The sequence below is a fragment of the Mus caroli genome, unplaced genomic scaffold (assembly GCF_978045245.1).
Source record: "Mus caroli unplaced genomic scaffold, Mus_caroli_1 scaffold_16, whole genome shotgun sequence".
Taxonomy (NCBI): Eukaryota; Metazoa; Chordata; class Mammalia; order Rodentia; family Muridae; genus Mus; species Mus caroli.
Genome location: NW_028227271.1, coordinates 30,592,855 through 30,617,218, shown reverse-complemented (window position 1 = coordinate 30,617,218; position 24,364 = coordinate 30,592,855). Strand labels below are relative to the sequence as shown.

General features: G+C 39.8%; 1 protein-coding gene and 1 pseudogene across 10 annotated transcripts in view; one reads left to right on the top strand and one right to left on the bottom strand.

Annotated features, from left to right (window-relative positions):
- Ptk2 (protein tyrosine kinase 2) overlaps positions 1-24,364 on the bottom strand; it is a 201,255-nt gene that overhangs the window by 136,647 nt on the left and 40,244 nt on the right. For 8 of the 10 annotated variants that reach the window (XM_029470110.2, XM_029470112.2, XM_085832006.1 and 5 more), the window contains exon 3: positions 15,796-16,109. The exons of the other annotated variants lie outside the window; for them this stretch is intronic. In XM_029470110.2, the coding sequence (XP_029325970.1) occupies positions 15,796-15,895 (100 nt within the window). In that variant the 5' untranslated portion in view covers positions 15,896-16,109. The remainder of the gene's footprint in view (positions 1-15,795; positions 16,110-24,364) is intronic. 10 annotated transcript variants of the gene reach the window in all.
- Positions 5,106-5,231, top strand: LOC115029451 (small nucleolar RNA SNORA70; annotated as a pseudogene).

Genomic DNA, 24,364 nt, shown 5'->3' with positions numbered 1-24,364 from the left:
AAAAATTTACTTCTGCCGGGCGTGGTGGCACACGCCTTTAATCCCAGCACTAGGGAGGCAGAGGCAGGCAGATTTCTGAGTTCGAGGCCAGCCTGGGCTACAGAGTGAGTTCCAGGACAGCCACAACCACACAGAGAAACCCTGTCTCGAAAAGCCCAAAAAAAAAAAAAAAAAAAAAAAAAATTTACTTCTTAGAAAAGATACTACCTATGCTGGCAAGGATTTAGAAAACAGAAACCCTTGTGCTATGCACATAAAAAGCTGTATAAAACAGCACAATGAACATGAAAGCAGTCTAGCCACTTGAGGAAATGGCTAAGCATGACCACTATGTGACCTAAAAATTCCACCATGCAGTGAAAAATTCCAAGAAACTGAAAACACATATCCAAATAAATAGTTGGTATATTTAAAGCAACATTGTCCATAACAGCCACAGAGTTCAAATTATCCAAATCTAAAGCCCTCTCACATTGACACACTTCCTCATAACAAAGCCACATCTACTCCAACAAAGCCATCCTCATAATCCTTCTCAAGCAGTTGCACTCCCTGATGACTAAGTATTCAAATATATGAGTCTATGGAGGCCATACTTTTTCAAACCACCAAAATCCCTGTACTAATGATTTCTAAGATGTAGTAGTGCTACGTTCAAAATCAAAATATAAACGATGCCTAGGAGATACTTTGTATTAAAAACAAAAACATAAATGTATATGCTCAAATATGCAAAAGAACTGAAGACTAATGACACTGAATACTGCACAGAACCAAGAAAGAAAGGATAGGAACAGAGAAAGGGCAGGTATGGCACTTCTATGCACAATTGGGCACAGCACTCTAATTGCTAGTAACACAGACAACAGCAAATCTGGCAAGAGTCAACAAAGACGATGACTACTTGGAGTAGGTTCTATGTCTATCATTAAGCTAAACAACTATTAAAATGAAAACTTAATCTTTCACTGTCTAGAAAGCAAGTAACATTTCTTAAACAATTCACTTGTCAAAAGGAATCATCAAATGTTTTGAATTCAAAGATAGAGTTAAATATTGAATCTGAAGATGAAGACAGAGCTGTACCTAGGGTCAAATCTATACACTTAAATGTGTACATCAGAAAAGGCTGAAGGGGGGTGGTGGGTAGGTAGTTTTCCAGAGGGAAGCCAGGAAAGGGAATAACATTTGAAATGTAAATAAAGAAAATATCTAATAAAAAATTTCAAAAAAAAGAAAAAAAAGGCTGAAAACCAGTCATCTAAGTACATGTGCCTAGCAAAATTTAGAAGATTAAGTAATTTTTTACAATGAAAAACAATAAAATTGAAATAATTCCAAGGAAGGTCAATCAAGAGAAACAGATGCAAGATAAACTAGAGATATCAAGAAAGAAGAAAAAAGAAAACTAGGAAGATCATGGACTATTAGATAAGACATGCAACTGTGAATACATTCATAGTCTTGTTCTTGCTAATGAGATTACCAATAACTTTGTACCAAATTGAAATTTTAGATAGAATATGCAGTTCTTTGCAAAGAAGTACTTAAGGAAATCAAGAAAACAAATATAAAATTGAAGCCAACTATAATAGCTATAGCCTGTAATTCCAAAATTTGGTGTCTGAGGCATGAAAATTGTTTGGATTTTTTTTTTTAAGAAAAATTTTTGACTAAATAAAGAGTTCCTGGGCAGCCTAGGTAACAGTGTGAATTCAATCTTAAATCAAAAGTGGTCAAGTACAGAGACTGCAGAGTGTTCAGCTCTACATGGGCCATCTTATCATACCCTTTCTCCTCCAGGCTCCAAGGTTATCAAGGAAGAGGAAGTCGAACAATTCTAAGAGCCAAAGGTTGTGAGTAACTCTAAGAAAAGTGTTTACAAAAAAAGACATATCCTTTCCACATACAAACTCACAGAGATTATGACAACATGCACAAAATCTACATAAGTTCCAAGCCAAAACAAAATTTCATCATGAAGGGCAGTGTCTTAGATAGGGTTTTAAATGCTGTGAACAGACACCATGACAAAGACAACTCTTATAAGGCCAACATTTAATTGGGGCTGGCTTACAGGTTCAGAGGGTCAGTCCATTACCATCAAGGTGGGAGCATGGCAGCATCCTGGCAGGCAGAGTCCAGGAGGAGCTTAGAGTTTTACATCATCATCTGAAGGCCGATAGAAGACTGGCTTCCACAAGGCTAGGAGGAGGGTCTCATTGCCTACCCGCACAGTGACTTACTTCCTCCAAGAAGGCCACATTCCCTAATGGTGCCACTCCCTGGGCCAAGCATATTCAAACCACTACAGGGAGCAATGGGCATTAAGTCTCATTCCTAGCTGAAGAGCTATTAGTATGTGATAGCTACTGAAAGGAGAGTCCATTTTTGTATAGGGTATGACACCTTATAGGCTGACCACTCTCCAAGGCAAGCCCCACATCCAAGAATATTTGGTAAATACAAATTGGACTTACTTTGTTAGGGAGAGGAAGGAGAAACACAGTGAACACCAAGATGGGTGGGTGGGAAGGTGGGGGTAGATCTGAGAATAGTTGCTGAAGGGCTTAAATATGATCTAAATACATTGTTTAAAATTCTCAAAGAATTAAGTTAAAATATTACTTTAAAAACCTAAGCAGGAGCTGGAGAGACGGCTCAGCAGTTAAGATAGCTAAATGTTCTGTAGGACCTGGGTTAAATTGCCAATACCTACATGGCAGCTCACAACTTCATGTAACTTCAGTTCCAAGGAATGCAGCACCCCCACACAAACATACATGCAGGCAAAACACCAATGCACATAAAATAAAAATAAATCATATTAAAAAGACATCAAAATAACAAATAACTTGAATGGAAAAATAGTTATGTACAATGAAAATTCTTTTCACAATAGAATATTTGAATTTTTCCAGTAAGTTAAAAAAAAAACTTACAGATATTCAACAAAGATAGAATATTTGAAGTGTCTGTGAGACTCACAAAACAATGATGCTACAAGGTGTGGTGGTACATGTCTTTAACCCTGGTACTGCAGAGGCGGAGACTGGTTCGTGCTCGTATCTGTGAGTTTGAGAGTCATCTCTACACAGAGAGTTCAAGTAAGGCATAATAACCTGAGTGTGGCCCCAGTAACCACATAGAAAGCCAGAGGTGGAGACAGAAATGGAGGACAGCTAACCTAGATGAATCAGTGAGCTCCAGACTCAATGATGTGAGAAACAGTCAATATTCTGTAAATCTCCCCCATCACGTTATGAATTGAAACTCTACTGCGCATGTCTATTAGCTCAATCTCTGGAATTCCTAACTTAATGAATGTCAGATTCCTGCCTGGACTTAATCTCTATCACACCTTTCCCCTTTGCGCTATGAACTATCAAATTATAAGGTCAAGCTCCCAGCAATATGGTGAAACACTGTAGATCAAAAACTAGGTCAAATTCCTGCTTTGCTGTGTGCTTGCTAGCCCTGTGTAAGTCATGGGACACCCTTTTCTTAAAAAAACAAAACAACAACAACAAAAAAAACTGCCTTTTTGTGGGGTTGCTTTCACTTTGTTAGGTCTTCCTTAACATCAAGAATTCTCTTCTTAACACAAAGAGACCTTGTCTGAAAAGTAGAGAGTGACTAAGGAAGAAAACGGACATGTATTTCTGGCCTCCACACACAGTGCACATATCTGTATACCATACACATTGGCAGGGTGGATAAGAGTATAAAACATAAGGGTGGATGAGAACACTACTATTCTTAGACAACATGACTACATATCTACAATGAAACTCAAAGAAGGTCTCTAGAAAATTGGTGAGTTTAGCAAGAGTCTTGGATCCCTAATCATTCCAACTTTCTCATTCCTCTCCCACATTAAACCACTAAGTAAAACACAGTACCACTTGATTCTTGACAACAGAAAAATGAAACAAAACTGTACCCCAAAGTAGTCAGAGAGGCCAAGTGGTGGTGGGGCACCTATAGTGCTCAGGAGACTTAGGGCAGCAGGAATCACTTAAGCCCAGGAGCCTAAATAATACACTAGATCCCATTTTTGAGAAAAATAAAATGTGTGTTGTAACTCCAATTCCAGAGGTCCAACCCCCTCTTCTGATCTCTCAGGCACCAGACATGCACCTGGCACATAGACATACAGAAGCAAAACACTCATACACGTAAAATGAATCTAAAAAAGAAATTTTAAAGCTTCTCAAAGAGGAAATCAAAGACTTAAAATTCTGAAATTAGGTTTACACCAGTACTCTAAAACTATCTGTGTTTTATTTATTTTTTTTTAAAGATTTATTTATTTATTATATGTAAGTACACTGTAGCTGTCTTCAGACACTCCAGAAGAGGGCGCCGGATCTCGTTACAGATGGTTGTGAGCCACCATGTGGTTGCTGGGAGTTGAACTCTGGACCTTCAGAAGAGCAGTCGGGTGCTCTTACCCACTGAGCCATCTCACCAGCCCCTATCTGTGTTTTAATTTTAAACCTGTTACAATATAATGCTTTTTCTTGGGAGAGGGAGGTGCTAAAAGCTGAACGTATGGCCTCACAGAGACTAGCATGCTGAGCGAGCACTCCACTCTTTGCTCCAGATCAATGGTCTCATAAAATACAATAAAAAAGAAGTTCTAGAAAAGTAAACTTTAAAAAAAAAAAAAACAAAGTTGAGTGAGAATTTTATTTTTATCATTAATGTTAATAAACGGAAAATGTCTGCAAGGCTGCTATAAAGGTTTCCGAAAGCTTACAGAAAGTCACCAACCTTGTGCCTAGTTTAGACTAGGCACAATCCCAGTGCCAACATTAGTCTGGTATGCCATGCTTAACAGCATCCTCGCTGAGCACTAGGGACTCTAAATCCTCAACCAGACTGTCAGGTTGAAGTTGGTTTAGCCAAGAATTCAATTGCTTACAGGACCAGCCTGCTGCCTGCTGCCTACTGCCTGCTTTGGGTCTCCCTTGAATCAACAGGAAACACCTCTAGTGTCCTAACTGCCTATACTTCTTGAAAAGGTTGGGCAGTCTTGAGTCAAAATGGGAAGATCTGAGAGTCCATCTACAACTGGCTTATAAATCCTACAGAAGAAGTATTTGCAGCCAATTAAGCCAAGCAGGTTCTTTTCTTCCTGGGAACAAAGGAGGCAAACAGTGGCTTCTGCAGTAGTGCATGCAGCATGCGGCTTGTATGGGATTTCCTACGGAGCCTTGGAGACAACTTTCTGGTTACTATTCCCATCTCTCACCTCGTGCTGTCTCCAGTCTAGACTCCGCTGGCTATGTGTGGTGCTTCTGAGAAGCTCAAGGACAGTGGCCAAGGGTCACACTAGTCACAAGGTTCATAAAGGTCATCATGCCCATCCACACCAAGATACAGAATACAGAATGTGTGACTGAGTTGCTGTGTAAAGCCAAGTGCAAGTTCCCTGGCCACCAAAAAATCCACACCTCAAAACAGTAGAGCTTCACCGAGGTTTCTGGAAATGAATTTGAAGACATTGTGGATGAGAAGCAGCTCACCCCTGACTGGCTATGAGATTAATAAATATATCTGTATGTGTAGGCCCCTGGGCAAAGAGAAATCCCTAAACACCTCAGAGCATTTAGAGTGCTGAGCCCTACCAATCATTTATGAATAAATCTCTATCTAGTGGAAGGGGCACCAGAATACAAGGATAGACTTCCCTCTTTTATAATCACTGCAGATCACACAAAAGAAACAAGTGACTGTCACATCAGAAGCAGAAAAGTAGACCAACCAAAAAACTAGTCCACACCCAGGCTTTAGAACAGGAAAAAATTCTGGACTAAGGGCAAAGAAAGAGGAAGCTGGGGGGAGATGGGGGGGGGGGGGAAAGCTGAGTAACCTAGGAGGACCTACCTGTAGAACCATGCAGGGAAAAAAGAAAAAAGAAGAGAGAGAGAGAGAGAGACTCCACAATAGCCCACATAGTCACCTTATGCATTCGGGTGTTTGAATTCATTTGTCTAGTTGTTCATAAGGGAGAAAAATGAGTGATTTCTAACCAAGGATCACTATCTTACCATTTCAATATCTTAACACTAACTCGCAGCACTTTGCTTTTGCTTTTGAAAATTCTGTTAGGAATAAAAATGGTGTTAGAACACTAGACAACTAAGTCAAGAGAACTGAACATAAATTCCCAAGTTCTTACCACTCATATTTTGAGCAAGTCATTTACCTCACTCTACATGAAGATACCTAAACTGTGGCATCACTGATCCCACAGAACAATTGCAAGGACTATTGATTCAACTATAATGTCCACATTGTGCTTTGCAAAATCAGCACCATGTCTGGCATGACCACCCTGTTAATTCATTTCCTTCAAGTGACTCACACACCAATTTCATGTATAATATATCATTACAAGTAAGGACACTGGAGCACTCAGTGAAGTTACAGAGCTGAAGAAGCCTAATAGTGCTGCTCCAAAATCTGTTTTCATCCTCTATACTAAATGCTTGTTCCTGCAAGCATGGTTCAAACCACAGCACATGAATCACAGGGAGCTTGTAAGAAGGAAGAATGCAGGAAACGATCCCACAGTGGCCCATGTGAAATCTCAAGTTTATAAACTGTAACCCTGATACTGATGAGCTGTGTCACAACTTCCTCACTGCATTTATTACTTCCCAGCTGAAAGACATCTGAGAGAAGATGCCTTTTTGCCCATAAAGACCTGCACATCCAGTGCAGGTTGGTCTCACCACAAGCAGCCATAAACTTTCTTTGATCGTAATGTCCTGTTGCACCTGGGCCTGCTGACCACACCACATATCAAGGACTACCACTCCCTACGTCTCAGCAAAGGTTCAACTGCAATGTATTATGGGATGGCCAGCAATATCACTGATGCATTCATACTGTCTCTTACAGGTGAAGGAATGGGCCACACCTTCCACAGAGTAATTATTTACTAAGAATATTTACTAAGCCACAGCTGCATTTGTGCATGTAGTACTACGAAGTGTAACCAAAGCCTTCCATTATCAAAGAAGATCTATCTACTCATAGTCCAAATAATTAATTAAAGCAAAAATGAAGCAAAACAAGATATACTTCCTACCCTAGAGAGTTTTCAGTCTAGTTGGGAGAAAACCACAAAAGTTTATTAAGTACTTTTTTTAAAAAAAAATTATAATTAATAAGAAGCCAAGTCAATGAGGAAAGCCAGACAGCTAGCTGCTAGGGATTCAGTACATAAGAAAACGCCAATATTTTGGTATCAAGGCATAGTTGAGAGACATTTCCCCACTTGTTTTATGAAGCATCAATACTTTGATAATGATAATCTGAAAAAAAGATTACAAGGAAAAGTTATGAACAGATATCCTTCATAAACAGACACAAATAATCTAAAATCTAAATAACAAATATACTGAACACAACAGAATAAAAACCAATGGTATATAATGTTTAAGAGCAAATTTATTATCAGGAATACATGGTCACTGTTAAGGTCAGTGATCTTAGTCACTGTTCTATTGCTGTGAAGAGAACAAGGCAACCCTTACTGGGGCTACTTATAGTCTCAGAAAGTTAGCCCACAGCCGGGCGTGGTGGCGCACGCCTTTAATCCCAGCACTCGGGAGGCAGAGGCAGGCGGATTTCTGAGTTCGAGGCCAGCCTGGTCTACAAAGTGAGCTCCAGGACAGCCAGGGCTACACAGAGAAACCCTGTCTCAAAAAAACCAAAAAAAAAAAAAAAAAAAAAAAAAAAAAAAAAAAAAAGAAAGTTAGCCCACTATCATCATAAAGAGGAGCGTAGCAGCACACAGGGAAGCATGGTTCGAGAGAAAGACCTTTACATCCTGATTCACAGGCAACAGAGAAAAACACCTACTCCAAAAAGACCATATCTTATAATTCTTCCCAACAGTCTACCAACTGGGAACCAAGCATTCAAATAAATAAGAGGGGCCCTCATTCAAACCACCATATTCCACTCCTTGGTCCACATAGGCTTGTAGCTTTGTATACTGTATCATGTTACAAAATGTGTTTAGTTCAGCTTCAAAAGTTCCCATAGTCTACCACAGTCTCAACACTTTAAAACTCCAAAGTCTCTTCTGAGACTCAAGGCAATCTCTTAACTGGAACTTTTTATAAAATCAAAAATCAAAAGGCAGATTACATACTTCCAAAAGGCAATGAGACAGAATATACATTTCATTCCAAAAGGGAGAAAAGGGAAAATAGGGAGCATAGTAAAGGAATACTGGACAAAAACCCAGCAGGACAAATCCAAACTGCATCTCCACGTCTACTATCAAAGAACGCTTCAGATCTACTCCTTTCAGCTTTGTTGGCTGCAGCACAGTTCTCTCTCTTTGGGTTGTTTCCATACCCAGTCAGCAGCTCTCGTTGGCAGCTATCCTACTGCTCTAGCACTTCCAACAGCTTGGGCACGGCAACAAAATCCAGGCTTCACCTTTACAGCTTCACACAATAGCCTCTCCTGGCCTCCATACAAGGACTCACTTGACACAACCTGCCTGGCCTCAGAGACTTTCCTTAGCTGCGGAGAAGGTTCCATAAGTCCTTTTCTTTATCCTTGATTCTAAAGCCAGACTCATGTGACCAAAGCAGGCAAGTTCTTCTCCTTGCTGGGGCTGGAACCTGGGCCCCTCCTTCAATTACGATTGCATCAGCTTTCTGTAGTTGATGCTTTTCTTCCCTGTTTAAGCTTTCCTATCAACACCATTAATCCAAAATTCTTCAAATTAGCTTCTAGCAGATGTTTCTGAGCAAACGCAGAAACAGTTATTCTTTTTTTTTTTAAGATTTATTTATTATTATATGTAAGTACACTGTAGCTGTCTTCAGGCACACCAGAAGAGGGCGTCAGATCTCATTACAGATGGATGTGAGCCACCATGTGGTTGCTGAGATTTGAACTCGGAACCTTTAGAAGAGCAGTCAGTGCTTTTAACCGCTGAGTCATCTTACCAGCCCAAACAGTTATTCTTTACCAAAATATCACAAGGCCATTCTTGTGATTAACCACTTGCTAATATTTTCCCCTCTGAAACTTCTTGAGGTAAGCCCCTACAGGCCATCACCCTCAGAACCGCTGTTTTCTTTGCTCCTACTAGGATGGCCCAGTAAGTACTGTTTAGTTCAACCACCTTTCTACTCCAAAGCCCCAATATTCTTTTTAGTCCAAAGTCTTCCATATTCCTCCAGACAACATGATCAGGCCTGTCACAGTAATACCTTATTTCTGGTACCAACTTTATCCTTAGTCACTGTTCTACTGTTGTGAAAAGACACCATGATTAAGACTCTTAAAAGAGAAAGCACTAAATTAGAGGCTTGAGTTTCAGAGGGTTAGTCTGCTATCATCATGGCAGAAAGCATGGTGACACATAGGCAGGCATGGTGCTGGAAAAGCAACTCAAGAGTTTTGCATCCTGATCCATAGGCAGCAGGCAGAGAGAAAAAGACATCGGGCCTGGCATGGACTACTCAAACCTCAAAGCACTCCTGCAACAATGGCACACATACTCCAACAAGGCCACATCTCCTAATCCTTCCCAACTATCTACCAATTGGAAACCAAGCATTCGAATATATGGGGAGGTGAGGGTAGAGAGTTCAGTCTTATTCAACCCCCACAGTTGGCTTAACATTAAAAACTTAATATATCAGACTGTGATATACATAAGCTTAGTACCTGAATGACTTAAGTTCAATTTCTACCATCAAAACCATATTTAATTTAGTAATTAACACCATAATAGATTACATGTTTTTTTTTTTAAATTCAGTGATCAATAGAGGTAGAAAAATATTTGGCAAAATTTAACATCTTTCTCACTACAAATAAAAAAAGCCTCATGAAAAAAAGAACTAAAGGGCCGGGCGTGGTGGCGCATGCCTTTAGTCCCAGCACTCGGGAGGCAGAGGCAGCCGGATTTCTGAGTTCGAGGTCAGCCTGGTCTTCAAAGTGAGCTCCAGGACAGCCAGGGCTACACAGAGAAACCCTGTCTCGAAAAACCAAAAAAAAAAAAAAAAAAAAAAAAAAAAAAACTAAAGGAATTTTTTCAAATAATAATAATTAAAAATACAAAGCTAGAGCTAACACATTAACCCTGAAAACTTCCTGAATCAAAACAAATATATTTCCTCCCACTACTTTCCCACAGTCAAAACAAATATTGATAATGAGCCAGAGGAAAAGAATGAGGCTGGGCAGTGGTGGCGCACACCTTTAATCCCAGCACTTGGGAGGCAGAGGCAGGCAGATACAAAGTGAGTTCCAGGACAGCCAGGGCTACACAGAGAAACCCTGTCTCACAAAAACAAACAAACAAACAAAAAGAATGAGATGAAGACATGCTAATGCCCACTGCAATATTATGGTAAGGAGCTGCTGCTATGTTCACAACAAAAAAGAGGAGGGAGGGCACAACACAGTCTTCCTGTTAAGTCATCAGAAGCAACATCTATCTGCTTACTACATTGGAAAAAGACACAGCCATGTTTCCTACAGGAAAACTACTCCTCTAATTCAATCATTTTTTAAGCAAAAATAGATTAGAATTGATCTGCAATTTACATGATTTCATCCCATGCCAGACAAGAGAGAAAGTCAGAGAAAAACAAGTCGGAAGGTCACTCTCTGCCAGGCACACTGCTATCCACTGCTCTCTGTCAAGCCTTCTGTTAGGGGTTCCTTCCTCCACCTTCTAGGATAAGCCTCTCTCGGGTGGGCCTACCTGACAAACTACTTTAGACTGTCACCAGACCCCCAACTTGGATGTAACACCACATTCTATCAATTCAGGGAGCAGAAATCTGTGCCTTTTACTCCTTAGTATCAGCCAAGTATTGACAAATACATTCAGCAAATACTGAATTTGCACTTAAAACTTGTAAAGTGAAGTAATGACTTCAGAGAAAAACATTTAAGAATAGAAGCAGGTTTGTGTGTGTGTGTGTGTGTGTGTGTGTGTGTGTGTGTGTGTGTGTTTGAGAGAGGGAAGGGAGGAAGGGAGAAGAGAAAGAGAAAGTAAGCTCTGTGCATCTTGTAATTGTTAAAGTTCATTCCACAGATACAAAATGTCACATGTGAGCTGAGTTTGCACATGTATATGGCTTCATTTATTTCTCACAAAGGCCTCTGAGATAGCGTTCATCAGTATCCCAGTTTTGCATATGCAGTGTTGAAGCACTGAGGCTAAAAACTTAGCAATAGTTCCTTAGGTCACAGAAAGCAGAGTCAGGTTCTACACAGTGGGGAATCTGACTCAAGTAGTGAATGTTCTCTCTGCATGCTGAAATGGAAATATGATAATATAGTAATGGAATTGTTGTTCACTTTGCCCAATGTTTAAACGTTAAGAATCATAGATTCCACTCTTTTTTTTTAAAGATTTATTTATTTATTTTTAGGTGTGTGAGTACACTGTAGCTATACAGATGGTTGTGAGCCTTCATGTGGTTGTTGGGGATTGAATTTTTTTAGGACCTCCTCGCTGCAGTCAACTCCGCTAGCTCAGTCCTTCCTTGCTCCGGCCCAAAGATGTATTTATTATTATACTTAAGTACACTGTAGCTGACTTCAGACACACCAGAAGAGGGCATCAGATCTCAATACAGGTGGTTGTGAGCCACCATGTGGTTTCTGAGATTTGAACTCAGGACCTTTGGAAGAGCAGTCAGTGCTCTTACCTGCTGAGACATCTCTCCAGCCCATAGCTTAGGGTTCAATTCCCAGCACCCCCATGGAGCTGTCTGTAACTCTAATTTCAGGAGATTTAAGGTCCCATGGCCTGTATGGGCACTAGGCACACATGTGCTACAGATATACATGCAGACAAAACATTCACACACATAAATAAAGAGGGAGGGGGAATTCTAACCAATTGGGGTACAGGAAAAAATAGGAACTATTTAGTGAAAGTCAAATAAGTCTCAAAGAACTGATAATAGCTGAAGACCAAAGCCAATACCTCTATCAGCTATAGGCCAACTACTAAGCTACTACACACACACTTTTATTTTCAGGAAAACACACACACACACACACACACTCTCTCACTCAGAGATTAGAATAGTCAAATTTGGCCAGGCAATGGTAGCACACGCCTTTAATCCCAGCACTTGGGAGACATAGGCAGGCAAATTTCTGAGTTCTAGGCCAGCCTGGTCTACAGAGTGAGTTCCAGGATAGAGAAGCCCTGTCTCGGAAAACTAAAAGAGAAGGGGGGCGGGGAGGGAGACTGGTCCAGAAAGCAAGGATAGAAGCAGGGTACATGTAAGGTGATGGAGACAGAGTCTGCTAAAGGTGTGTGAGTTTGAAAGAAATCATGTTTCTGAGAGCGACAACAATGCCTTACTTAATGTTACCATACTTGCAGTGCACATCTTAGAATAGTCAATTTGATAAGTCTAAAACTAGGTTTAATCACATACAACATAATACAAGCAAAAGAATGTAGCTCCAAAAAGAGCCTTTAAAATAACATTGACTCTCTACAGAATGCATTAACAAACATTTAAAACAATATCTACTTGTGCCAACTATTTACTAGGCAGAAAAAATTCTGACATCTCAGATGATGTTAAAATTTAGTAAGGAAGACAGAAACCTGACAGGTTAACTCTCAAAAGACATGTCACAGTAGATGCAGTGTCAGGGCAGAAGTGTAGGCTCTGGTGGGAACCCTGGAAAGAATCTGGCTAGGTTGAGAAATGAGAGCTCATTTAAGGAGTAGTCTAATAGTAAATAGGACTGGGGGAGCGGTGAATATAAAACACAGCTCTAAAGGGGACATCAGCATGTACAGAAGGTCTGAGAGAGAGATTGCAATATGCAAGGCACCAAAAAACTGAAGTGACTACACTGCTAATGAGCAAGACAATAGCTCAAGGCTGAGACAGGATGAAGTCAGACCTGTGGGGCATAGTAAAAATGTGGGATGTTATCCAAATCTAAGAAGCCACTGACCAGCTTTAAACAGGAAAATATCAGATTTTTGTTTTCACAAAATCTGAAGGATGAACAAACGGATATGAACATAGTGAGGCCATACATTAACAGAGAGGTAAACCAATTAACTCAAAATATATATACCCTGGATATATAATAATCAGAATAAAATGACAGGTATACATGGAAAGGAAAGTCCAAGAGGCATACTGGATCTAGAGCATGAGTAAGTGTGTACTAAGACAGGACGGATTTGGGACAGCAACTAAGAGGCCCATCTCTGAAAGGTAACTGATATTTCTGCACACTACAACCATATACACCAAGAAGCAGTTAACACTCCAATGTAAGGGAGAAGGAAAGAGGACAGATGACAAATAGATGAACAGATAAAATTTTAAATTCTTAAGCAGAGTGTGACTTCAACCAGAGAAGTCAGAAGTACATAAAATCTCTATTACTAGAAAAAATTTAAAGAAACCAGAAAACATACTTTTCCCTAACAACCAAACCTCTGGCACCACTATAGTAATGGCCAGTCTCCCCCACCCCCACCTGCCACAGTGACAGAACAGTGTACAACTGATAATCAGAAAACCCCACAAGCAGGTTTTCCCCACCCAACACTTTGTAACCTAACGTTCTGAGAACATTTACACTTAGTATTCTTAATTAATACATGTTTTATGCATAGGAAATCACACTGTAAATACACACCTCTCTTAAATATTTAAAACATAATCTTCTTGGATGATTCTTCAAACTAAACAATACACTAAACTATTAAAGAACAAACCCTTGAATGTTAAGGGTACCTTAAAGATCCACTTCAAAGTATACAAATATAGGTCTGTTCTACTATTTTTAGCCTGTCCTGGTAAGAATCTTTTGTCTTCTTAAAACTGGGACACGGCTATGTGTTTTGAGGTTAATGTGACTGGTTGAATGAAATGCATGGTTTAGAATGTCCACTTGCAAGCAGAGAGTTGTATATTCTTTGGATCTGATCTTTTAACTTTTATCTACACACTGTAACTGTTATACTTGAAATAACTTAAGTCAGCTAATTCTTACTTTGATCATGAAGACAATAGTAACAAGCATGGGGCCAAGTCTCCTGCTTGGTCCTAATGCAAGAAAGTAAAATGGGCAGTCAGAGAGGAAGTTTCTGAAGGCTGCTGCACTGGATAATCACTGTAAAAGCATAAGCTCAGCTGTGAGGCAAGGTTAACAAGCTCCTCACCTAAACCACCAAAGTCAAACTATCTACAGCAGAGAAGGCACTTGGCTCTGCACGTAGGAATGGAGCCCACTGTGTCCTTGATGTGTCCTAGTTCCCATCCTCTGCTTTGAGAGCTTTGCTCCCCCTCAATCTATAATCTACAGAAAGGTACATTTTAATTAAAAATCAGCTATTTGTATTTTTCTAATAGTCTGCAAACACTTAAAAAGCAAATTGCTCTGATAAATTTCTTTGGTAAGTCAAAACACTACTATCTCTTTTGTCAAAAAGTTCTCATTTCTAGGACCACTTTGCACAGGAAATCCAGTTGCTAACTGTTCAATACTCCATTGGTCTAGGTCTGTAGCTGTTGGCTAGCCATGGTCTGTGAGACCATGGTCTGGAAGGCTTGTACTGCACCCATATACTATGGAGGTGGCATTCTGTATACAACCTACAAATTCTTCAGTAACCCTAAACTCTGCCTCAGTTATGCTCATTTACATTACATGGTCCTCATACCACAAAACTACAATTGTAAGAAGTCAATGTCTTTTAAATTTTGAAAGCTTCAATTTAACTTTACAAAATCTTTACTCTGAGTAATGGGTGCTTTATTCAGATACCGTAACATTAAAACAGTTTAAATGTTGCAAGCTTTGGTGCAAAAGCTTAACACAAGTAGGCAAAACAAATCAACCAATGAAAACTAATCTTGAAACTGCAGTATGATACTAATACATCCTAGTCTAGAAATACTAATATCTTTAACCTAAAAACTAAGTTGAATAAGCCTCTAGTTCATTCATCAAAGCACAGCTCTTGACCAAGTACAGTCTCCTCCTTTTGAAAGCCTTCCGCAGCACATTAGCACAGTATCTAAATACATTTCACATAGTGATATATTTTTGTGAAATCTTAAGTGTGTTAATGGCTTAAATATTCACCACTATGGTAAGCAAAACTTCTAATCAAAGTTGTCTGTCTTGAATTAGGCATCCATTTTATAGCTTCTTTAACTTACTAACTGTGCTTTCTAAATGTTGTGTTGAATGCTAAATGGAAATGCCCTACTTCATATTTACACTTCTGCATCAATACAAACTCTCACACTAAAGTGGAAAAATTCTCTACTCATAATATTCTTGACCTGTGGTAATAAACACAAAATAACAAAGCTTCAAGTTAAGTACTCATTGCATATAGACAATAAAGGAAACCCACTTTAAAACAACTAAGCCCACATTACCCTTTTCCCCTCTAGTCCTCCAGTTAAAACTAATCACTTTGTTCTTTAAAAGTCTCCAGTTACAGGATAATGGAGTCTTGATAATAGATAAAAGGAAAAAGCAAAAACACATGACTTATGCACAGGACAAGTGATCTAAATCACTTAAGCACATTTCCATACAAACATTTCATTTTCTACTTGCAAAGTCGCCTAACTGGTTTTATACCCCAGCCGTAAGCCTATACCACATCTTTCTTTCCCCTCAAATGTAATTGTAACTAACTTCTGATAGAACTATTACCTAGCTTTTTCAGTACAAAAGCATGAACTGACATAAGCACAGACTGAAGAGATCTTTAAGTTGTTATACCTTTAGCCCAACACACTGGAAATGGACTACAGCCGCTTTTCTCCATACAGACGGCACCTGTAGGTCTCAGGGCCTCTTGGCCTGCCCGTTCCAACAACATACACCCAATCCTATCAAGATCAAGCCAGGAGTCCGCACACAAAGTCCCAGTTCATTGCTCCGACAGCATTTGCTTGGATCCAAAGCAAGACTAAAGCTTCCCCTGTGCTCCTTTTCTCAGAGCCTGAAGCACGGTTTGAGAGGTGCTCCTTCTGTAACAGTTTCCAGCAGCTCCACGGTGGCCTCTCAGTTACCGAATCTTCTGCTTCCGCAATCTGAAACACAGACCGTCCTGGCCAGATTAAGCCAATGAACAGAATAAAACCAGCTAGTCATGCGACCCCATGGGTCTGGGTTCCTAGATTCATTCAGGAAAAGGGAGAGGGGGAGGGAGAAAAGGGAGGAAAAAAGAAGTCCCAGAGCCAGCACCTTATGAATATGCTAATCTCGCCCTTCTGTTCACTTCATCTGGCTGACTTCTGTTTACAAAATGACAGTCGACTCTAAAATTGAGTAAGCTGCAAGCAAATCCAGTCTGACCCAGATCAACTGTCCATAGATAATTCCTAAACAAGTCCTGTCTTCAGAATCATGCCTTTGGCACTTTACCAGCCTTATTCTGGTCTTAGACTAAAAATAATTAACTTGATGAAATACATTTTGAAAAAATGATCACAATCAAAGTAAAAACCAAATATGGAGGGGATGACCTATATGAGTCCAAATACCACAGAGGTAAAATATTTTCCCTCACTGATACTTTTACCATATATATATATATATATATATATATATATATATATATATATATATATACACACACACACACACATATACATACACACACACACACACAGATTATCTAGAAAACATAAACCAGAAGCCAATTTACTTTAAAATATGCTTAAAGAATAATGAGGGGTCCAAGATACAAGATTTTTTTTCCTAGCTTCAAGTAGGATTTCTTTTTCTAGCCTCAAAAGATGAGTACTATCTCACACTGAAGTAGGACACAAACAACTTTTTTTTAAAATGCAAAACTTACTTTTTCCATTCAAATTGAGAGTCAAGGTCATGCCAAAAATCAGGCTATTTGAACACATTCTACATCAGCATCAGGACAGCAGGTAAGGAGTTTCTGGTTAACACCTTGTCCTTCAAGCATATGTAGCATATACTGAAACTCCACAGTTCTCGCTTGCCTGATACATTAGATGACTCTGCAGTCACACAATCCCACAAACAGCCAAATTCAAGCACTTCCCTTACTGGGTAAAGGGCCAAGGTTTTGTTTTGTTTTTTTTGTTTTATTAATTTATTAACTTCAGAAAACAGGAGCTGAACAAATACTTAGAGCAAGAAACTTGTTTGTACTCAGCGATGCCCAGGACAGTTTCCTTCAGTCCCATCACCAAATGTGATGACACCTTTGACTCCAGGCTCCATTCAGACTCTTAACAGCTGCTAGAGCTCCAGAGGCCATTCCTGAGCCACCCTGAAAACACATTATTCCCAGGCATGAACTATGGTCCTAGGCCACACTAAAAAAGAAAGGGCTAGAAAACATTTCAAGCAGGCTGGAAGAACAGAAGCTAGCAAGAGTCACCAGATCCAAAAGGACAGCCTGGGCAGTACTCACTAAAGAGGAGGAAGGCTCGTTCACAAAGGACTACTGCCATCCAATAAGAAGTAAGCACACCAAGCAAGACCATCTGTCTTACCACAGGAGCATAGTCATCACCAAGAGGTGCACAAGTCATCCAAGTCAAGAGTGAGACTACTGAAAACTTACGACTCTCAGAAACCACCACCCAGCTACTCCTACTGCCAGACTCCACTCCACACCCACTGCACCAACTATTCAAGGCACCCTCTGAGCTAGAGCAGCACGACTGCTAGGCCTCCACCATGAGGGCACAGACACCGGAGGAGAGGCCCTGCTAGAAGGGAGGACCACATGCTCAGCTAGATATAGGGACTTTGAGCCACCCAGCCACAAAAACCATTTGAGCCTAACTTGATAACAGCCTCAAGGACTCCCAGAACAAAATAAAGAGTGGTCCAGGCAAGGGATGAGGAGGATGGAGCACTGGCAGGAACAGTGGAGGAGACAAGTACAACTCTGAGAAGGGAATAGGAAGAAAGGACAGGATGGACCCAGTTTCTGGTTTTAATCCACCGATGGAATTCTCTCTACAACCTCTCACTAACTTAGCTTATTCACTGCCCAAATATTTCCACCTCTTAATGTGTAAGTTTTTAAGGGGTGGAAAAGCCAGGTATGAAAGATGACTACTTTCTACATTTACTCAGAAAGCAAATGACTAAAGGTATGCCTAGTACTCACTGTAACTGAGGCAGTAACAAAAACCTGAGAACCCATTGGCCCGCTGAGGATCACGGGGTCAGATGACAGCTGGAAAGAGGGGGAGAGGAGGTACATTACCAGCAATCAAAAGGATTACAATAACTTTTTCTAAAAATTGTAGTTATAGTTAGGCATAGTGCTGTAAACCTTTATTCCCAATACTGAAGAGGCAGAGGTAGGAAGATCTGTAAGTTCAAGACCAGCCTGATCTACATAGAGATCCTGTCTCAACAAACAAAAACCTATAGTTATAATCAAAACAATACAATACCCCTTAGTCTATGACACAATCCCAGAGAGGATTCTGATGATTCAGAGAGGTCAAGCATTTTAAAAGAACAGATGTAGATCACAATGAAACCTAAAAGAAAACATTAAGAAGGCCTCTGTTCTCTATCTTGTGAAATATACAGGGCCAGCATTCATTAAAAATTCTGTGCTGCTCCAATTAATGTTTACTATTAGCATAATGAAATGCAACTCTGGTAAATTCTCCTTTATATTAAAATTTACAAGAAAGAGATAGTACTATTTGTAGAACACCAAAATCCTTCATCCCTAGTCACTGCTGCCTTCTTGCTTCAAAGGGATCTGTCAGAAACCTTTATCAATACCTTCAGAACACAGCCAGTGTCTACGCACTTCTCATTGACTACTGCCCACATTCTAATTCAAGCTCCTGCTATAGCCTGCTTCCTCAGATTCTATCCTAAAACTAGCAGCTGCTGAAAGGGCAAGCATATCATTCATTCCTCTATTTGAATCTTGGTCAACACTTCCCCAAGATATACACCAAAATACTTAACAGAATATGCAAAGCCTTGTGTAATATGGCTACTGCCTACACCTTCATCTCACAGTTACCTATCTGTTGGTTTCTATAGCACCAACCACTGTACTGACTTCCCTGCTGCTCTTTGCACATCTCAGCACCTCTGTACTACCTGCCCCTCCTCCACATGGAATGGCCTTGCCTCAGCTTTCACAGCCATGCCCTTTCCCTACTTAAATATCACCTACTCAATATGTCCCTGTCCTGAGCAGTCTATCTGAAACCAGAGAGTCTATCTACTTCCCTACTGTATTTCCACACATGGTTTACTGATGCACAGTTTACTACTCAACTGCCCCCACTAAAAGCAAACTCTGATAGATGGTAAAGGTGTCTATTCTAGCATAATCTCCAGCATTATACTATATATAGCAGCTACTACAGAGGTGTGCAAGCCATGTTCCACCGATCCTCCATTTGCATCAAGGCAGTAAGAAGATGGTGAGGGAATTTGTGGTTTTTTCTCTAGGTCACAGAAAAGGTACAGTATACTATACAGTAATATACCTTGATGGTAAGTCCTGTCTCCATCCTAGACCCCATGTCACCTCCAGATGCCACTGGTCAAAGGCTAATGAACAGTTACAGAATGAATATTTAAAAAAAAAAAAAAAAAAAGGCAACATAGAGCCTAAAAACCGTGACTGTCTATATCCCAGCTACACAATAAATCACAGGTGCACTGCTCTGATACTTCTCCTAAACTTCCACTGCAGAAGAAGTACAACTGCAAAATTGGACTAAAAAACATCAGGTTAGTAAATACTGCTATGAGCATGATCAGTATGCAGAAAGGTAACTCTAGCAAATGTTGTGCACAATCTGTCAAACCTGGCCTGCAAGTCCCTGGGAATGAACTGTTTTTGAATTTTTTATTATTTTTAATTATGTATATTGTATGTGTTCAGGTTTTCACGGACCCCAGAAAAAGGTACCAGATCCCCCAGAGGTGGAGTTACTGGCAGTCGTAAGCCACATGGTGTGAATGCTGGGAACTGAACTCAGGTCCCCTGCAAGAGCAGTATTGTGCTCTTAACTACTTAGTCACCTCTCCAGCTCAGAATAAACATTTTAACAAATGAACTGCTTATAAATGTTAACAAAAGTGTATCATAAAAATAAGAAACTGGCTTTCATGTTTCTTATAATGCTGCAGTGTCTTTATTTAAAAACATCAGAATACTTTTGGAAACAATAAAGAACAAATAAATACTCTATGTCAGTTGACCAGAGAAATATCTAGAAAATAGTATTCTGAGAAATATACTCATGTGTATTTTTCTAAGTCTGTGACCTATGATTGCATGAGAATTGAACATTTAAGTAAATACAACACTTCTACTTAGCATCTAGTTTTTATAATATATGACAGCTTTTCAGTGCTAGAAATCTCATACTAAGCTTACATCTATTAAGATTACTAATTATCGGGCTGGAGAGATGGCTCAGCAGTTGAGAGCACTGACTGTTCTTCTGAAGGTCCTGAATTCATTATGGATGGCTCATAACCATCCATAATGAGATCTTATGCCCTCTTCTAGTGTGTCTGAAGACAGCTACAGTATAAGTACATATAACAATAAATGAGTCTTCAGAAAAATTACTAGTCATTTCACTCGCTGTGTATCTTTGCTTCCACTAAAAAAATAATTTTCTTAGAATTAGTCCATCAACAAAGCTTATGGCCTGATAGCAATTAGCGCTCTATTAATGTGAATAAAGACTATAATGCCTTCTGAAAGCAAAGACAGCAAGCAAGCAGCTTCCTAGTACAACAATCTCCCAAAGTGCGGTAGAACCACTGTTCACCTCCCTGCCAGCTTTGAAACAACTGCTGTATCTCTTCTGTCATGCTGCAGGAAGCTGGAGAAGGCGCTAACTACCTATGAGACAAAGAAAAAAATCACCACCAGCAGGAACCTCAGTTTCAGTATTTGTAAAACAAGGACACTGTTAATACCCATCCTCTAGCCAGCACTGACTGCATGTCAGCCAACCACAACACTAATAGAAGTACTTGCTATATGCCAGACCGTGCTCAGAGCATTTTAAAATGTGCTTACTTCATTTTCACTAACAACCCAAGGAGGCAGATATTATCACCCCATTACAACTATCACAACCTCAGCTTCACAAATGAAGAAAATGAAGCAGAGAGATTAGTCAATATACAGCAACGCCCAGAATTGTGCCCCCAGTCTGTGTTCTTTCCCAATTAGCAGCAATGCTTGTGGCAGTTTTCTCAATTAATAGTTCTTCAGCTACACAGATACTATTACAAACCTGTGACACTAACAACTGAAGAGAGAAAATGGACAGATCACCTACTATTAAACTACTATTCAGCAGCCTAACAGGTATACTCAAAGGCACCTAGACCTCAAAAAGCAAAATACACAGAAGCCATCACCTATAGCATAGCCTACCCCAGAAACTTCAAGGGTTCCAGAGAAGAGGCCAGAAATAGGTTCTATACCCAGGGTTCATTTCACCTACAGAGGACAAGTGAATAGTGAAGCCTAAAGGGACAAGAAGGAAGAGAACACAGGCTCCTTCTACCCTTTCAGAGTACTTGGCATTTAACAACAGCTAGTGTTGTTTCAAGTGTCCTGCTGTGTGCTTCTTCTGTGTTTGTGCAAAGGCCCTAAGTAAGCACTAGAGACCACAAAACAACTAGGACAGAAGTTCATAGCTCACAAAAATAACAACTTGAATCAGAGTGCTCAGAGTCCTGGAATATGAGAGACAGAGACCCCACCACCACCACCAGCTGGTACCCCAAGTATGGGGCTTCTTCCTCAGAGGAGGTAAGAAATTTTTCTTTAAATAGAACTGGAAGGTTGGAATTCAGAACTCTCAGCCAAGGAGTTGTGACCATATGTAAGAGTAAAATAGCATGGTTCCTCTCAGTCCTCAAGGGCAAAGCATTTTATTTAAGTAGAGGTGTTTGTTAAAAATCCAGAAGAGAAAAATACTAGAGCAACAGCTCTGCAGCTTTGTACAAGTGACTACAAGATGAAATCCTTGATTTCCTAAACTAGAAACCATTGATGTTGAAAATTGGAAACACAAAGGACCTAATGTAGTAAGAGCCCATGAAAGGGGGGATAAAATCTCTGTCAGTTATCTTTTAAGATAAACTACGATAATATATTACTTGGACCCTCTCAGGAAGATCATAAAAAGAAAATTTTAAAATCCTCTACAAGACACATCTTGGCAGGGCAGGGCAAATAAATCCTGGGGCCACTCAAGCAGGGGACTCCAAGCCCTCTGGTTGAGCTGCCCAAATTGGCAGGCCTTTGCTTCATGGCCTATCCACTGCCCTACCAAGGTCCTTCCCACTGAGTCTGACGCCTGAATTTGGTTGGGCAGCAGGCACTACCCCTTCTGCCCACGCTTTAAAATCTTTAAATCACAGACTCAACTGTTTAAAATTGCCATAAATTTTGAAGATTGCAAATCTTGCTTAAATAGTCGTTGGTTTAAATCTTTAAAAATTAATAACCATTGTTAATTAAGTAAGGTTTTGTTTGCTTTTTAAGTTTTGTGCTTGTCCTTGGTCTGACATAAATGATCATACTCTAAAAAGGGAAGAAGTTAGAGGAGGGTCACAAAAGCCCATGTTCTACTGAAGGCGCATTTTACAAAGTACTCTAAACTTTTAGTGTATTAGTAGAAGGTGATTCTCACATCAGCTTGACATCTGGAGCTAGGGCTGTCTGTGACTGAGGTATTCCATCCGCTGTTAAGTGTGCACAGGCCTGGACAGTACCCCTCCCTGACTAGTCAGCTAGAGCATATTGCCCAGGGCAGCATGGGGCCCTCAGGGCTACAGGAAAATATCATTGTGGCATATTTGGAACTTTACTTTTTCAAACAGCTCTTTACACATTTCTTTTCTAGGACTCCCATTACAACTAAAAACTGGTAATGGTCCTATTTACATTAGCAAACAATTTAAGGAATTCTGCAATTTATGGAAATCCCTTTTAATTCACAGGGTCAATCTACTATGGAACAACAAATATTTAAATGACAAATTTTAAAAATAAAAACTGGGTCTAGAAACACACCTAAATCTTCACATACTATGCTACATTTAGCCACAGTAACTTTAATCTTTCTTCCACAATGTTTCTGCTGCTTCCCAAAAGCATTCTGACACAGTCTAAAGTATAAGTTAAATAGAAAGATTGAGGGCTGGAGAGATGGCTCAGTGGTTAAGAACGCTGACTGCTCTTCTGAAGGTCCCAGCAACCACATGGTGGCTCACAACCATCCGTAATGAGATCTGATGCCTTCTTCTGGTGTGTCTGAAGACAGCTACAGTGTACTTAGATATAATAATAAATAAAATCTTTTAAAAAAAAAAAAAAGAAAGATTGAGAAACTGATCAATGGAAAAGGTCTAATATGCTACCATCAGGATGAGGTTATGCTTTTATGTTTTCAGAAAATGAAGTCCCAGATGGCTCCCACTCCAATGCACCTGACTAAGATAGCATCCCAAAGACCACTGGACAGATAAAGTTTCTGAAAACAGACAACAAACCCATCAAGAGTGAGATGTCCCAAAAGGAAGAACAAGCTAATGACTTAGAGAAGCAACAAGGACACAGTATTAGTGACCTAAAAATATGATGCTGTTATGTTATCTGACTACATGTTAATTCTCAGTTTGTCAATGAAGAATCCAAATGCTTTTTGTCAAGGGGACATAAAAGGCACACCTGTAATAGGAGACAAGAAAGACACAGTCTCCTCTCTATGGCAGGCCTGCTAAAAATGCTAAAACTTTGATTCAATCATCAGAAAACATCATATAAACCCAAAATAAGGGAAAACCTAAAAACAACCTATATCCTTCAAACTTATTATCAATGCCATAAAAAGACAATGCAGAGAAACTTATCCCAGGTGAGGAGACTAAGGAAGGATGATTAGACACTGCCTGAATTGGAAGGACCCTGTATGGAGGGAAGAACCTCTGTTAAGAGACACGAATAGGTCAGCTGCCACAATTTAGACAGGCAAAACAGGAAATAGGGTAGAGTAGATTCCAAGATCAACATATAAAAAAGGGTGGCAATAGAGAAAGACTGAAAGCCCTGCCAGTAGGTTTCTTTCTGTGTAATTTACAGTACAGAGGTAGAGGAACGTCCAGTAGCTACCCTCTAGGCTCAAAACTCTGCCTATAATAATAGAGATCAGCATGTAGCATGAGAATTTTTTTTTATTTGACAATTACTTCATTGGTGTTATAAAAACATCCTTGCTGCCAACAAATACTCTCTGAGGTAAAGTGCATTACTATTTTACTTCCTGAG